Genomic DNA, 16,444 nt, shown 5'->3' on the forward strand with positions numbered 1-16,444 from the left:
AAGCATCTCATGCATGTTTTATTATTGATAGATACACCCACTTCTGAGAGGTTTAGGCCTACAGTCACCTGCATAAATACAACACAGTGTGTGGTTTCAGGAACAGCAACAATGCAATTTCTGCAGGAATAACACAAGTTACTGCCTAATGATTCTGTACATTTTCGAAACATGCGTTTCAATAATCATAGTTAAATGAAAACAGACTTTCATGACATCTTATTTCAGGTATATATATATATATATATATATATATATATATATATATATATATATATATATATATATACCTGAAATAAGATGTCATCCTTTTCAATAATAATCCAGAAAGAATTCTTTCTGGATTATTATTTGATTCAAATTAGAGCTAGGGTTGGAATTTTTATTTATATTTAATTTTTTATTATTTATTGACATTTAGCACGTTTACATTCATCATGATTCATCATGATCATTGCTAGTCAAACTACAGTTTATGTAAGTAAGTACATTTAAATAATTCGTAAATTAATACCCACATTGTTTTTGCTTCTCGCAAAGTAATGCAATATTTCCGACGGTACTTGAAGGGTGCAAGTCTGTGAAGCAAATGTAGTGCGCATCGCAATTTGAATGAACGGACCAATCAGCAGCCTCACCAGACGGAAGCCGCTGGCCTTCCGTCACTCTTGCCCAATCACCGCGCGGCACCGTTGTTTGACTTGCTTTTTGAAATGAGCTCTAACAGCAGACGGGCACCTACTCGGAACTATGAAGTAGTTGGCTGTCAACAAACTAAAGAAGCCACATTTTGACAATTTGGACTATTTTCACTCGAAAGGTCATCATGCATCGACATCAGGCTTGAGATTGAACGGAGACGTGTTACACCTTTCTGAGTGTTTTCGACCGAAGAGGAGTTTTTGTATTGTTGACTTACTAGCTCGGTAGCTAGCCAAGTTAGCTAGAGAGCTAATTTAATTGAATTAGTTCGGCCGCTATAGTTAGTTTAACACTGCTCGCTACCTTCCTATTATTCCTTTATCTAAGGTACCAGCCAACGAAACTGTCGGTAAGTTTGGTTTACTTTGAGTTAGTTTGTGTTGTGTTGTTAGAAACGCACCTTAGCTCAACGCTAGCTAACCTCTGGTGACGTCAGGCGACGGGGATTGTGCGCCGTGCTGAAGGCAGCCAACGATCACTGGGCGAGCGTTAAATCAATGTATCCTGTAAGATAATAACCACTGCTGGCCTAGTAATTCATTTCCCCCACTATGTTTGAGGCAAGTTTTAAGAAACACGAGAGGGAGAGAAAAGTAACTAACCATTTCTGCTTTCCATAAACCAATAACGCGTTTTAAAAGAATGGAAAAAGTGTCAGTTCATTGCTTGTTTCACGTTTTTTACCACGATACTTTTTGTCTTCTGTTTAAGCCATATCCATAAATATGAGTGTTTTTTTTTTTTTTTGCAGCATTAAGATTTAGTTCACTGTAACAGTTGCACAACTTTGCTGCACTGACAATCCTTTTCATTAAGCCCAGGAGAGGCTATGCTGTTACCTAAACAACCAAACACATTTTCAGCATAAACTTTTTTATCCTCCTTGCCTAGTTTTACCAAAGTCATCACAGTCTACATATGTCGCTTTCTCTCCAGTTGGATTGTCACACTCAGGCAGTATTTGTGTGTGAAGTCATGCCAACTTGTGTCTCTTGCCTTAAGTTTGACAGTTGTACCCCCTTCTTTCTCCTTTTCTTCCTCATTGCTATACATTCTCTCTCCTCTCTCTCTCTCTCTCTCTCTCTGTTCATTCCCTGTAACTTTTGATAGTTTGGACAGTTTGTTGCCTCCATAAGTCCCTGGCATGGCTGACAGCAGCATCCTGACTTTAGGGACGGCTCGGAGTCTGTTGGTGGATACTTCAGTCTATGATTCGAGGATCGCAGAAACCACCAAGGACCATGTATTTCTGGGCATGGCATGTGATGACGGGGAAGGTCAGTCTGCATGGGATACCATTTTGTCTTCTCTCCCTCCTCCTTCTTCCACTAAATATCTCAACCCATATACCTTCAATTTCACCATGGATAACACCCAATGGTGTGTAGAATAAGTGGGATACTTGGCTCCGCTGGAGAAAAACCACAACTCTTTTTCACTTACCCGCTGAGGGTACCTAAAGACATGGTACTGGTATCCGGACTGATAAAGCTATCTGTTCAACTTTAATTTCTAGTGAACAATTGAGTAATATTTCTGCTTGAAATGCCCATCCCTTGTTTTAATACAGGGAACATATGCTTCATAAGTTACTTGTGTATTCATTCTCCTCTACCTTATTTCTATGCTACCCTTGTTCCCTTAATCAGTGATGTTTTGTCTGGTAGTAACCCCTGGCTGTCAGGTAAAATGACCTTCCAGAGACGACCTACTCCTTGAACTGTCTCTATCCCAGTTCCTCTCTCTCTCTCTCTCTCTCTCTCTCTGTGTGTGTGTCCCTTTTCCTCTTTCCCTTTTCCACCGTGTTCACTCTGTCTATCTGTTGCTCTTCATCTATCCCAGATATGCTGCCAAAAGTGGAGACAAGGGTTGTTCTTGTGGGAGCAGCGGGCAGAAATGGAGCGCTGGTCAAAGCACTGCAGGTAAATCATTCTTCTATTAATCCTGAAGGTCCTCTGGCCTCCATTAAAGTGGCAGGTCTCCACCCTCTGAGCTTGTCAACATCACTGCTGTTCTCCATGCGAGAAGTAGGACATGGAAACTCTGTTTTGAAGGACTGTCCTTATGCTTCTGGGTTAAAACTGTTCATAGATGATTTTTTTTTGCCTGTGTTCATTTTTTTCATTTGTTTAATCTTCAGTGTTGTCTCAGGTGGGACATGGATCTGAAGCAGCACGTTATGTGAGGGGAAATTCCCTATGAATGTCCATTTAGATGTTTTCACCTAACATCATAGAAATGGAATGGCATGTTCATGATGTCTGCAGTACAAAGCAGTGTATCTTCCTGTCACCAGGTGGAGCAATCATTTCTGCAATGCAATCATATATAGGGACATATTTAATCTGATGAGAGCATATGAAATAGTAAAAGCACAGATGTGAAACATCAAAACACTAAAAATAATAACATTTAAACTAGTGCTGCAACAATAAGTCAACAAATCAGGCAATATGTTTCTGTTTGTCTGCATATTAGTGATCGGTGATATGACCTAAAATTTACATCACAGTATTTTTTGGGGAGTTTTGCGGTGAAGGTGTTAAATGTATTATGTAATTCAAAAGGATTAGGATTAAGGATAAAGTCACTGTGATCTCACAAACACAAATTACAATTTCCATTTAAATGTTTATCGAGATTAAATTGATTCCAAACAGACGTTATAGTTTTTTAGTAATTTTAGATATGGTTATCTTTTTCAAAAACATTTTAAATATTTTTGTTAAAATTCTCTTGACCGCAATCAATAAATCAAATGCCTTTTCTCAAAAATGAATAAAAGTGGAATCTGTGGCTGTCTCAGGACTGTGATAAGCTCATCCATCATTTAATTTGGTCTGAATATCATGATTGGATGGGCTGCCTGTCTACCTGCACTTGCACTCATTGCTCGTCAGATGTCTTCCATAAACCACCTTGAAAGCTGCCAAGTTGGTTGTTTACATTCATAATGATAATTTTGGGGGAGTGGCTTTGGAGGAAGGGATGGGCTGTCAGTATTGCCGACTTGGCGTCTTTCTTGCTAGATTTAGTGACTTTAGTGACACCCAAAGCAGTCTGTATTTAAGTAGGTATACTTCACTGATAGCACTTGACTCAGTTGCAGTTAAATGCAGAACCTTACCCAATTAATGGACCTTGGAAACAATTGTTATGTTTGGTTCTACATCTTCTGTTGTTAATTCATTGTATTTTTTTTTTAAGCTGCTGCATGCAGAGTTAAACCCCTCTGAGTGGCTCAGAGTTTTTATTACAGGGAGAAGTGCACTCACTTTTCTAAAATCACACACACACACACGCGCCTGTGTGTGGAGATAAGGCCTGGTAATACATGGGTCTGGGTGTAATGTTTGGCAGTCTGTAGAGTCTTCACAACCCACAGTATTAAGGTTTAGCTTCTGCATCGAAATGAGTGACTAGTGATTTCTGTTAACAGCTGCTGGCTGTAGCTGGTGAGTTTGTATCACAGACCATTCTCTGCTCCGTGACTAGCATAGCAGCCCAACAGAGATTATCAGCTCACTACACAACTCCACTCAGCTTAGAGCGGTTTTCACAACGCGTCTGTGTGTGCTTAACAGGTGGGAAGCAAAATAAATGGTCACATCCAGTTTGCTTATTATCTTGATGATTAAGGAAATAAATTGATCTAATTATAGGCTGGACACCAAGACAGTGCTATGGAAATTGAAATCTGACCTCTGGTTGGCATCCATTATCAGGTCATGGAAGGAATTTAATTCTGCTTTTAAGGAAAAAACAATTTAAATTTAAACTGTCAAAATGTTTAATGTCATCCTTGAACTTTGTTATAGTCGTCTATAGTGGTTGCATAAAAACACACAATTCAAATGATCAGGAAATTAATTTGCATTAATTTCATCAGATTGTTTTTTTATTGATAAAAATAATCTTGATATTAGTAGTTTTGCTGATGTATTCTAAGCTGCTTAGAGCTAATGTAAGGAAGTTAAACAGTTCAAAACTCCCTCACTAGAATCTATTTTACATTGCTGGGAAAACATCTCCTTCAAACAACTGGATTTATTTTAAGATTTGGGGGAAAAACTACAAGCAGCGAACACTTTACAGTGCTGTAAAGCTCTCGGCCAGAACCGCCACCTGAACCCTGGGCCTTTCCAAGCTTACCTAGAACTGGTCCAACGCTCTGCCACGGAGGAAATGCACCCTGTGAATGCCAGTCAATCCGGGGAGAGATCCAATGAGGGGATCCTCTCTCACTGAGCAGTCGTCCCCTGACCTGTCCAGCTGAATCCCCGGGAGACTGCTTGGACGCCACCAATTTGGCCTTACTTGACAATGCACTTCCTGCGATGTGACTATTGCACATGCGCACATCCCAATGTTGATTCCGAAACGATGTATCGAGCAGCTGTAGATCAGATAATATCCTTAATGGTTAAGGGTTTCTTGCATATTGAAATTTTGTCAGCATGTGCTGGAGCTCTCAGGTCAGTAAGTCTGGTTCATCCTGATTTGTCTTTCTGTGGATGAGCCTAAACTCTTCTTAAATTGCTGGCCACTGTGTTTACTAAGCTTAAATTATAGGAATGAAAGTTTAATTGGTAAGATGAAACTCCTGGAATTCTCCTCCTCTTCTCCTGATATTCTTCAGATGGCTACAGAGAAGACATAATCACTCTGTTGGATTGTACAGGGGTGTTAGAGAACGGAGCTCCTGCCCTCACAGAGAGCACAGACAGCGGCTACAGAGAGTACTTTACCAGAAAATAATTAACATTCATTAGTGACCACCAATATGAGCTGCCTCCGGTGAGGTTTTGTCATTGGAACTGGTGAAAGTGAGGGTCTCATTTTTTGGGTCTGTAGTAATAAAATGGTAGGTTTGCGATCTACACTGCCTATTTTTTTTTTTTTTTTTTACCAAAGCTGTGCACGGATTTACAGGCACAAACAGTCCACACTCCTTTTGAGTCATTCTGAATCTGTCACTAAAGTGTCCTTGCTTCTGAAACTATCGCTGCTCTGGGAGTGATCGTCCCTCAGCTGTTCAAGTCTGCAAGGACAAGTGAGACCGAGGCACAGTTTAGTCTTCCTCTTCAAACTGTAGTGTCCTTTTATTTAAAATACAATACGTCAAAACGGAGCTGATGAGGAGGAAAGAAGAAATCTCTCTATTTCCTTTCATTGTGGCCTTGTTGATACACTTTGTAATTTACACTTTGTTCACCATTGTGCATTTTTTCAATCTCAGCATTGTGCGTTAGCATAAAACCGTTTCAAACGCATTTTAAACAGTTTTTTTCTGCATGTACCATGAATAGTAATATAAGAAAATACAGAAGTTTTCACAAGAGGATGACACATTTAAAAATGTTGTTCATTTCAAAGTTAAATGCATCAATCTAATGCACTTTAAGAGCTAAATGAAAAGGCTAGATCTATAAGAACCTTTGTCATCTTGTTAAATAAAAAAAATTGCCGACCACAGACCCCTGACGCACTCAGGACAGTCTGCCCCGGTTGACAGTCGAGCTGGGAGTAGGGTGCCTTGTCCCTCCCAGGAAGAGAGGGCGCAGCCTTTCAATCCAGCTCCGAGGGGTGCAGCCCTCTTTACCGCCGACCTTTCCAGGCCGACCAAGAGCCGTCAAAACGCACTGCCATGGTGGAGACGCACTAGGAGAGGGCAAGCCAGTGTTAACGCTGAAACAGTATATCGTGTAATCCTAATTAAAACAAATTTTTGACTGAAAGACGGACAAAGTTTTTGTAAACTGACCCATAATGTCAATCTGCATTTTTATAATAAGTCGTATTAGGTTGTTTTCCCAAATCATGCATTTTGTTCTTCTTGAGTGAGACAAAAAAGATTATCAAATAAAAATTATCAAATAAAAATACTCAAATGCAATTTTCGTGACAAAATTGACAGATACTAAAATATAGCAAAAGTAATATGACCGTATATTTCAACAGGTCTTTAAAGGAGACTTCCTGTATCTTTTTATCTTTTGAATATGAGATCTCCTCTAATCTAAGTGGATCAGAGGAGGTGTCTCTCACTAATTGGCTTGCTCTTCCAGAAGGACTTTAGCTCTAGACTGGATTCACTGTTCCTATTAATTAAAATGGTGAGACAAAACTACAAATACAGCAAGCTCAAACTACTGCCATGGGATAACCCACTTGTCCTCGGTTGTCGAGTAAAGTGACTTTTCACACCATGCCTTTTTAAATGAAGTATTGATAAGTGGTGCAGATTTTAGCATAGAGACGAAGCATAGCATAGTTTATTTTTTATCCACATCCCATTATAACACATGTCAAATGGCTTTAACTTTATGGACAGAAATCAATTGAGTTTAAAACTTGGACAAAAATGCTTGCCGCTGAGTGTCAGGAACAGTTTGTTTGTCACCCAACAGTTTTGAAGGTTTTAGTTTTTCACAGCTTATAAAAGAGGGAGGCTCCTTTGCACAATACGTAGTTTTCCCTTTCCGTGTGGGCGGGACTTAATTGCGCTCTGTCTCCATGTCATACTGTATGAGATGGATCCAATAAGGTCTTGGTTGTCAGCAGTATTTGTCTCATTTTGAGGCATTCCCGATTGTGTGGGGGGGGGAGCGGATAGGAAATGCTGCTTCTGCAAAGTGAATTTGAGTATGTTATTAAATAAACTGTTTGCTATCAATAATGATTTTGACTGATTAATGCTACCAGTTAAACAGTTAAAAGAAAAAAGATGAGCCAGGAGTGGCTTGTCGCCTAAAGGAGAATAGAGCTAGTCCACCTTAAAGGTCAGCCCAGCCCGACATGTTGCTAACTTCGGGGCTAAACCCTTTCAATTGAATTCACAGTTAATGATGTAACTGTTTCACACTCCTCTTCACACACTATTGTCTTTGACTTAAACACAGCAGCCCTGTATGCAAGGCAGTAAATTTATTGGTTAACGGTTCAGGACGGTTGGAAAAAATGAAGCTGGTGTCCCTGGTCACCAGTGTACTATGTGTCAATTCAGGTTGTGTTCTTATTGGTTGGTGGGGAGACATGGGTCGCAGCAGTAGTCCCATCAAAGGGTTTTTGTTTCTATATTATTATCTTACAATCGTGAACTCTGTTAGTCCGAATCAAAATTTGTACATTTCTTTCATGCTTTTTTGCCATGTGAGCAGCCAAAAACACCACGTTAGGACAGGTACTCGCTACTTAAGTGAGAAATCACTGGGCAATGTTACATTTCCCTTAAGCACAACAAAATGCACCTGATCAGGCTGTCAAAACACAACATCATGTCAGAATGAGTACACTTTTTCATGGGGATATTGAAGTGTCTACCAGTGCGTGTTTGTATCTGCTCGAGCAAACGGCGTAGCTCTCAGTATTGAGAGCGCCATGTGAAGGTGATTTGGAGGCGTGGCGGCAGACTCTGCTGCCAGAGTGACTCTCTTTCCAGGTCTCCTGAGCCCTGTCACTTGTGAAGGCTTCCTGCTTAAATCATCTATTTCTCCCTGCCAATCTGCAGCGCGGCCACATCCAAAGACATCTGCCGACAGCTCCATCAGAGTTCTCCCGATTGCCTGCCCGACCGCCCGCCGCCATCGCTCATGCAATCCACAGAAAAAGAGCCCCCCTCCATTTCTTCACGTCCCATTCCCCTTCTGCCCGTGTCTTTCCCTGCCTCCACCCGCCCTGAGGGCTTTGAACTTTTATATTCATTTTTAAGAGAAATTTCTCCTCCTCCAAGCCTACCCCCTGTGACGCTTGATATTAGTTTGAAGTCACTGTCTTTAGGCTTTGCAAGGACACAGACCCCGCCCCATCTCCTTCTCGCTATCGTCTATTTCGTCCTCATGCAGGGTTTATTTGTATGAATTTGTCTCCCGCTTCCTCTTTCTTTGTTTCTCATTCTCTCTCTCAACCCTCTGTCCTTCCCCTCTTTTATTTATCCTCTTCCTCTCAAATGCCAGTGTTTGACAACCCCTTCCTGCTGGTTGGTTTTTACAGGCCATCAGAGTAATGGAGGTACCGGTGGTAAAGATAAGAGAAGGCGAGGCGGGCACCGAGGAGAAAATGATGATAAAATCTATAGTCAATATGGTACAGTACAGTGTCTGCCTCTCTGTGTGACTGTCTGACACTTGATGGGGAGTGGGGGAAGTGGTGCATGAGTCTTAATTCACACCGGGTACTCACTCAATCATTGTGCATGGCCAACTCACTGATGGTGAATTGATTTGTGGGTGCATATTTAAATGTGTGTGATGTAATACTTGATAGCTTGATGGCTCTCTAACAGAAATGGAATGCACTCAAATGTCAATGCAAGTTTCTAGGCTTTCCATTTAGCTCCATGCCATTTAGAAATGGGCTTTTAAAAATGGGCAACTTCCAGCTGTTAAAGTCCCAAGTAGTCCCGTGAAAGTCTGTTTGAACACAAAAGATTTCATTCGATATGTCCTGGACTGAATCAAAAGCAATGCATCTGAAGCTTTGATTTTTGAGTGCCCTCTCCTGTTAAAGAAGTGCTTTAGCATTTTGCAAATCATGGAAATGAGCTTTCTCTCTGAGAGTGAGATGAGAAGATAAGTCTCATGTCTTTACAGAACCACAGTCAGGATGTGGCTTTTGTGGTAACCATTTCTCCCTCTAGCCAGGACTTTTATGCAGCTTAAGTTTGGGTTTGCCAGGTGTGGTGAAGTATTGGTCTTTCTACAGCCATGAAGGTATGAAATCTGACTGCAACAGCCGTACAGAGCCGCTAGCATAGCTGTGGACTATTACTCTTGTTACGTTTATGTACAGATAACAAGACGTAATGTGTTCACTAGTGATATGTATATTGTGTATATTGAGACACTGGACAGAGCCAGGCTAGCTGGTTTCCCCTTCAGGTCTTATGCTAAGCTAGTGTAAGATATTGGTGTTAATCTGCTCATCTCACCTTTTAGAGAGAAAGCAAATAAATGCATTTCCCAAAATGTTAATCTACTCACACAGGTGTCTGAATCAATGTGGATCCTAACATTAACAAATATAATTCTAGTGGGTGTGGATGTGGGTGTGTGTGTGTGTGTCTTCGCCGATGCCTCCTCACTTTGTCCTGTGTCATTTGTTTTACGGGCTGGTTTACAGGCAGCACGAGTCATTTCACCCCTCCGGCACTGCCAGCTCTGCCCACAGGCGGCCCGACAGTTATTGAAGCCATTGATTCAGACAATTCTATTCAGATTCCGAGTAACACATTCTCTCTTCTGAGAGGGCAGGATTGATTGTTTTCATGCAGCACTGAGCGTGGTCTCTGTGTGGAGCAGAGAGAGAATACAATGGTGTCTACTGTATGTGTAGAAGGATGGGGTAGTGCAGTATTTTCTACACCTCTGTCTGTTTGTAGTAAGAGCTGACCTTGGCACTTTGAGAGGAAAAAAATGTTTCACAGCATAACAATGAAAATCTTAATTGAAATCCTTTTAAAAACTAAGGGGCACTAAATTTCTCATCTGAATCAGTCATGGTTTGATTTTTGTTATACACTGTAAGTTCTGCTTAGCATTTCAGTGACAAACATGGTGACTATTCAAGCAAATATTTAGTCTAAATAGGTTTGAAGTCAGGAAAGTTTAGTGATTCCATATTTTTCCTTTAAATCATTAGTAAACATTAATGAATCTACAGCCTCAGTTACAAGGCTAACAAACCATTTTATTCAATCTTTTGCTGATTTATTGTTACGTTTCCTTTACCGCCATGCACTGCTCCATTATTCCCTCTCGTTATTCCTCCTATTTAGGACATCAACACCCCGTGCATATTGACGGACAACGTCCAAGAGTTTGGAGATGGAGAGAACACCGACTTTGAGACGGTGTTCATCCTCACAGACTTTGATTCTCCCGACTACAACTACCTCTACAAACATGACAACCGCATTGTCGGGCCTCCCGTCGTGCTGCACTGTGCTGCCAAGGACGAAGTAAGTTATTCATCTTTTTTCTTCGTGGGCCATGGAATGTGTCAGACTGGAATTACCAATGTGATGTAATCACGGAGTAATCAGATTCATTTGAATCACTTCCCCACTTTGGTCCCAAGCATGGCTTCTCAAACCTTTTCAACTTGGAATTCAAACCACCTATTTTCAGCCCCCTCTAAAGGTTCTCGCTCAGAGAAATATGTTGTCTGTTTGTCATGTGGGGAGGACCCACCAGAGACAGGTCTAAGATGAACCTTGATTTGGAAGAATCAGGATGCAAAAATCCATCCTGGCTCTGCAAAGGGATGATGTAAAAAAAAACAACTCTGCCTGCTGTGCTGTCTGTCTGACAGAGACTTCACATAGGACGCTAATGTCGAACACTGTGGCTTCTATAAACAAGACAGAGCGCTCCACACATTTGTCAGCTGAGGATGGCACATGAATACACGCAGGGATAGACTACACTGCAGAGCTTCATAGTGATGTGTATCTCTTGATAACTGGAGGAATGGTCTCAGGCCTTTTAGCTGTTTTTCACCAATATCCAAAGGCATTTATCTGACTTAAAGACAAGTAGGGGTTGAAGTCACAGTTGACCTCTGTGGAACATTAAAAAAAAAAGTAATTTTACATTACAAGGGAACATAGTACTACTAATATTATTATTATTATTATTATTATTATTATTATTATTATTATTATTATTATTATTTATAGACATAACATGGCTGTGGGTAGGAGGGGTGCTGAGGGGTGGCACCCCCTTCTTAAAGCAGGTATTATAAAGACTTTCATTTGATTAAAAAAGTTGAATCTTTGTGTAGAAACGGTATTGTCTTCCAATATATTACTGGGATACAGGCTATATGTGAAGTTTGCAAATATTTGTTGTTGGAAAGAACTTGCTTTGTTTTATATCTGTTTATTATCATATTTATTATAGGTTTGGATACCAGATACTGTACTTTTAAGAGAACTGACTGTATTACATCTGTACTATGTAGTACCAGCTCCAATCAGTAACAGAAGTGTCATCCTATCAGACACACCCCTGTAGAGAGTTGACTCCAGTCAGCTATAGCGTTCATAACTATTATTGCCACTGTACACTGGCACATCGTGACATCTGGTTCTAGCTCTTGATTATAAAATGGATCTTGCAATAGGAGCTTTCTCTAAATTTTGAAGGTTTGGCAGAGTATTTATTTGATAATGTTCAAACATACTGTACTCTCCCAGAGGGGGAGGGCGGAGGAGAGGAGAGGGGGAAAGAGGGAGCGTTCAAGGAAAAAAATGAATTGTAGATGTGATGCTCAAACTTTGTTTCATCATGAAGGAATTTCCTAAAATTCAAAAAAGGTCCATCTGGACTCGAGGATGAACATGTCAGATATTGGTGGTAAAAGGTCAAGTTCACTGCAACCTCGGAACCCACTGGATATAGGTCTTCAGACTGAAAAGACTCCAGGGCAGGGCTATGTTTTAGGGTTCTGGTAGCCAGCGGATGTCTGGCCCGAGACTTCCTCTTCCTTGGCTTTCTATTGGTCCCAGTCCGATTAGAAAACTTGCGACTGGATTTGAATGACAACGTCTACCAGCGCATTGTTTAGAGATAGTCTGTTCAGAAGTTAATTTTAAACCAATTAAAAGCATTGTGAGACAATAGCTTGTGGGTTCCCAGAATGCATTTTGGCCAATGCGTTCCACCTCTTTTGCGCTCTACATAAACTGGTTGCCTGCGTTCAGCCAAAGAGTGCTTAGAGGTGATTGGTAAATACTACTGGGACTACATGCCGAAATCTTGTCTTGTTGCCTACAGATTCCATGTATGAATGCAGGATTTGTTCAAACAGATTATATGATGCTGTAGTGTTTGCAGGGTTCTTCCAGTGAATTGTTCCTCATATATGACATTAAAAGTATCAGTGTCATTTTGCACTTCACTGGTTTCTGCTTTTTCCATCCGCGCAGCCTCTACAGTTTGCATGCCGTCCTCTCTACTGCACCACGATGCTGAACCTGTCGCTGTGTTTCACCGGCTTCAGGAACAAAGAAGAAATGGTGAGTTAATTGTCATAACATTAAACAGGTGTTACTTATCTTATGGAGGGGTGATAATGTAGGCTCTTTCTTTGCTCTAAATCTTTCTGCGTGGAAAGAGCCCATCTTTCCTAAACAACAGACTAGTCTTTTGGGGAACATCATTCCAGTTGCATTAACATGACCTTACATTTAGTATGCATGTTGTAGTAGAACACTTACTCATAGGGGTTTTCTGTGGTGGGGTGGAGGTCGTGCTGAGTCATGCTGTGAACAGCTTCATGGAGTCGAGCATGATGTGTGTGTTTTTCCACGGCACAGCAGGGAAAAGTTGTTTACCTTGATGACGGGTTGATAGTGTTCTGGTTTGCAGTAAATATAGCAGGATCCTGTTGCCTGAGACTCTTCGTCCAACTGTGGCTATTTCTGCCCATGCAAGGGTGGGACGATATGGGATAATATTATTGTTGTGTACTATTACCAGCACAGCCATACCCGAGTCAAGCAGTGTTAGACACATTTGAGGGAGGGCTAGACCATCAGCGCCACGGCTCAAACATGAACAGTGATGGAACAATGGATGATAGAACATGGAACTGAATTTATTTTTATTATTATTATTATTATTATTATTCATTTATTTAATTCAAGGGAGAGGAGGATGTAAGAAGAAGCAACAAAAAAAAAAAGAGTGAATTATTGTACCGTGTGTCCATTCATCTTAATATCCAACCAGGACCATTGATGCAAATATTTTAGATCTGCTACACGTTCACATCTCTCCACCTTCACACGTCACACTGCTGCTTAGAAAGGTTTCAATCCTTGAAGAGATAAGTGCAAACTGTACTTTAAGCTATTTTGTTCATGCCTCTCTTTGTCGTATCAGTATACGGTTCAACGGCAGTTTTTATTTTAAACAAAAACTTATTGTTAACACCTTCATGGAGGTTGAATGAACTTCCGGATTGTTGTATTAAACTGCATTAGTTTTAACTTTACATTTCAAAGAGCATTAACAATTTTTATCCTGTATCATGTGAGAGTATGTTGTTATGTGGGAATCATTATTCTCAGGTACACAGAGAGAATCAACTATGTGGGAGAAAGATTAATAGCATTAGAGAAAAAGGCATTGAAAGAGCAAAATGTTTAGCATAAACCCCCTTGGTATTTTATTTTGCCTCCTTGTGCTAAACTCGTGCTTGCCATTTTGTTTTCATGTAGAAGAACTTGGTGAATCTGGTTCATCACATGGGTGGAACGATCCGGAAAGACTTCAGCACCAAGGTTACTCATCTCATCGCCTACTCCACTCATGGGGAGAAATACAGGGTTTGTACCTGCTTACTTTGAAAAACCTTTTTACTCTGCGTGTATCTGACAATATTACTACTGTTCAGTTGGGCTAAGCAATATTGTTTATAATGTTCAAACTTGCCAATATTTAATATACAAACCAGGTTTTGATGGTGTCATTATTCCATCTCCATTACGTTGTGCAATTAACATTCTCTTCATAACGATAAGTTAAAGCAAAAAGAAAACTTGTCTAAGGCCACTTTAATTCCCACTTGAATCCTTTTTAAACTGATTTCAACACATGGCCTCCTCCATAGAGATACACTGAGATGAGTGGATGGCAATGATTTTTTTAAATCTTTTTTACTTCATCTCCTCCTCCCTTGTTACCTTTCCCCTTCACCTTATGGAGGGTGTATTTTGTTTAAATCAAAACCAGACAAAATGCAGTTGGAACAATTTGGCTGTGTGACAGGCATTCAAGGCTGCTTTGCATTTGAAAGTGCAGCTCTAAAAAGGATTCAGGAACGGCTTCAACCAACCTCTCATACTTGTTTTGTGTAGGGCCTGAAGTGAAAACCGTTTGTACCTCTCAAATTTGTAATGTGATTCTGAGCGACAGGACGATCAGGAGTAAAAAAACAGACGTGGTGGATTGCTGAACTATGAGCACTGACAGTGGAATTATATGAAGGTCTTATAGTTCTTAAATTGTATTTGCTCATTTGTGTTTTCTTGTCCTCCTCTCTCTTTACTATCTCTTACTGTGTCCTGTCTCTCAGCTGGCAGTGTGCATGGGGACGCCCATTCTGACTCCATCATGGATTCATAAGGCCTGGGAGAGAAGAGATGAAGTGTAAGTAGAAGGAAGGAAGCCTGTGTATCTTTCACAGCTGCTCTTCTTTATGACAGGAGAGCTCTACAATGTGAGCTTTCACCTGCATAAGTGTGTGACTGTGAAAAGTTATTTTGCCTCACTGTTGTGAGGAAGGCTGCTTCTAGGTTGGCAATATAATACATGGTTCAGATAGCAGCATCTCATTTTATATCTTTCATATCATATCTTCATGGATAACAGTTAATGATCATCAAATTATCATGCAGTCCAGGATCAGACCACCAGCACTGGGTCAATTCTTGTTGCCACAGTTTTTAACTGAAGGGTTGGAATGAAGTTTGTCCATGAATACCTTTTTTCTGCCATAACAATCTTGTTAATTCAGGAAAACAGGGCAAATATTTTTTTCCAAGTGAATGCATTATGCTTGCGTAGATCTACACACAGATCATATTCAAATAAAACTCAAACAGTCTACTATGTTCAGCACTGTACTTGACAGTTGTCCGTCAAAAAAAAATAGTTTAAAGTAAACCCAAACCCAGTTGCAGAAATGCTGACATGGCAGTGCTGATGCTAACCTTGTTTCTTCCTCCTTCATGTGTTAAGGCACTTCCATGCAGGAGAAGAGGATTTTCGAACAGAGTTCAAAGTGCCACCGTTCCAGGACTGCATCCTGAGTTTTCTGGGTTTTTCAGATGAAGAGAAGGCCAACATGGAGGAGAGGACTCTCAAACACGGTCAGTGCTACAGCACACAGGGATCCGTCATGCAGGTGCTTCTCTGATTGTTTTTTGGGCAGACCGTCACACCATTTACAGTGTTTAAACTTTTATCCTACACTTGTTCACTTGTACTTTGGGTTTTTGAAAACTCTTTGGATACTGACTATTGATCTTCCTAGATCCCATTGCAGACTCATCATGTTGGGAAATCCAAAGTGCTACAGTCCTGCTTAACTTAGGAGTTACAATTGCTAAGCTATAACTGGATAATTGCTTAGAAAATGAGTTGGTTCTGATTGAAGACACTCACACCTACACTCACTCACACATAGTAAAACTGATCCATGAAAATGGTGTTTGTGGATATATTTTTCATCATCATCCCCCTGGTTTTTTGTGTCTAAGGTGGCAGTTCTCTTGAGGTTGGAGATGAGAGGTGTACACACATGGTGGTGGAGGAAAACTCAGTAAAGGAGCTGCCGTTTCCTCCCAAGAAACTCTATGTGGTCAAACAGGAGGTAGGTAGTGTTTTTTTTTGGTTTCAGTGCCGCTTTAAAAGAAGGTTTGACCCCTCTGATACTGGTCAAGCACCTTCTTGTCATAACAGGATAACTGTTTTGCTACAGGAAGAAACAGACGCAAGGAGGACAAGAGAAAAATAATGAATCCTCTCAGTTTTTGTCCTCCTACACAGAATGCCAAATGATCAATTGCACAGGATTCCTTTTAGATGAAACCTCAATGGATACAGTCTCTACTTCCCCTCTCTCTGTATGTGCTGTCAGACAGAGGGATCAATAATAGATTTCCCCATTCCAGTGGATGGACAATTTGAGCAAAGGTAGTTTAGGTGTACTTAAAACCCCACAGTCAATA

At 40.6% G+C, this 16,444-nt stretch overlaps 1 protein-coding gene across 4 annotated transcripts in view; it reads left to right on the forward strand.

Moving 5' to 3' along the window:
• Nucleotides 1-696: 696 nt before the first annotated feature.
• Nucleotides 697-16,444, forward strand: part of ect2 (epithelial cell transforming 2) — a 45,461-nt gene continuing 29,713 nt past the window's right edge. For 2 of the 4 annotated variants that reach the window (XM_054596267.1, XM_054596269.1), the window contains exons 1-10: nt 697-1,051; nt 1,813-1,979; nt 2,545-2,624; nt 8,695-8,787; nt 10,478-10,660; nt 12,635-12,724; nt 13,931-14,038; nt 14,788-14,861; nt 15,453-15,583; nt 15,974-16,086. In XM_054596267.1, the coding sequence (XP_054452242.1) occupies nt 1,847-1,979; nt 2,545-2,624; nt 8,695-8,787; nt 10,478-10,660; nt 12,635-12,724; nt 13,931-14,038; nt 14,788-14,861; nt 15,453-15,583; nt 15,974-16,086 (1,005 nt within the window). In that variant the 5' untranslated portion in view covers nt 697-1,051; nt 1,813-1,846. The remainder of the gene's footprint in view (nt 1,052-1,812; nt 1,980-2,544; nt 2,625-8,694; nt 8,788-10,477; nt 10,661-12,634; nt 12,725-13,930; nt 14,039-14,787; nt 14,862-15,452; nt 15,584-15,973; nt 16,087-16,444) is intronic. The other 2 variants (XM_054596268.1, XM_054596270.1) reach the window with 1 other exon arrangement.

This window comes from Anoplopoma fimbria, chromosome 3, assembly GCF_027596085.1.
Source record: "Anoplopoma fimbria isolate UVic2021 breed Golden Eagle Sablefish chromosome 3, Afim_UVic_2022, whole genome shotgun sequence".
NCBI lineage: Eukaryota > Metazoa > Chordata > Actinopteri > Perciformes > Anoplopomatidae > Anoplopoma > Anoplopoma fimbria.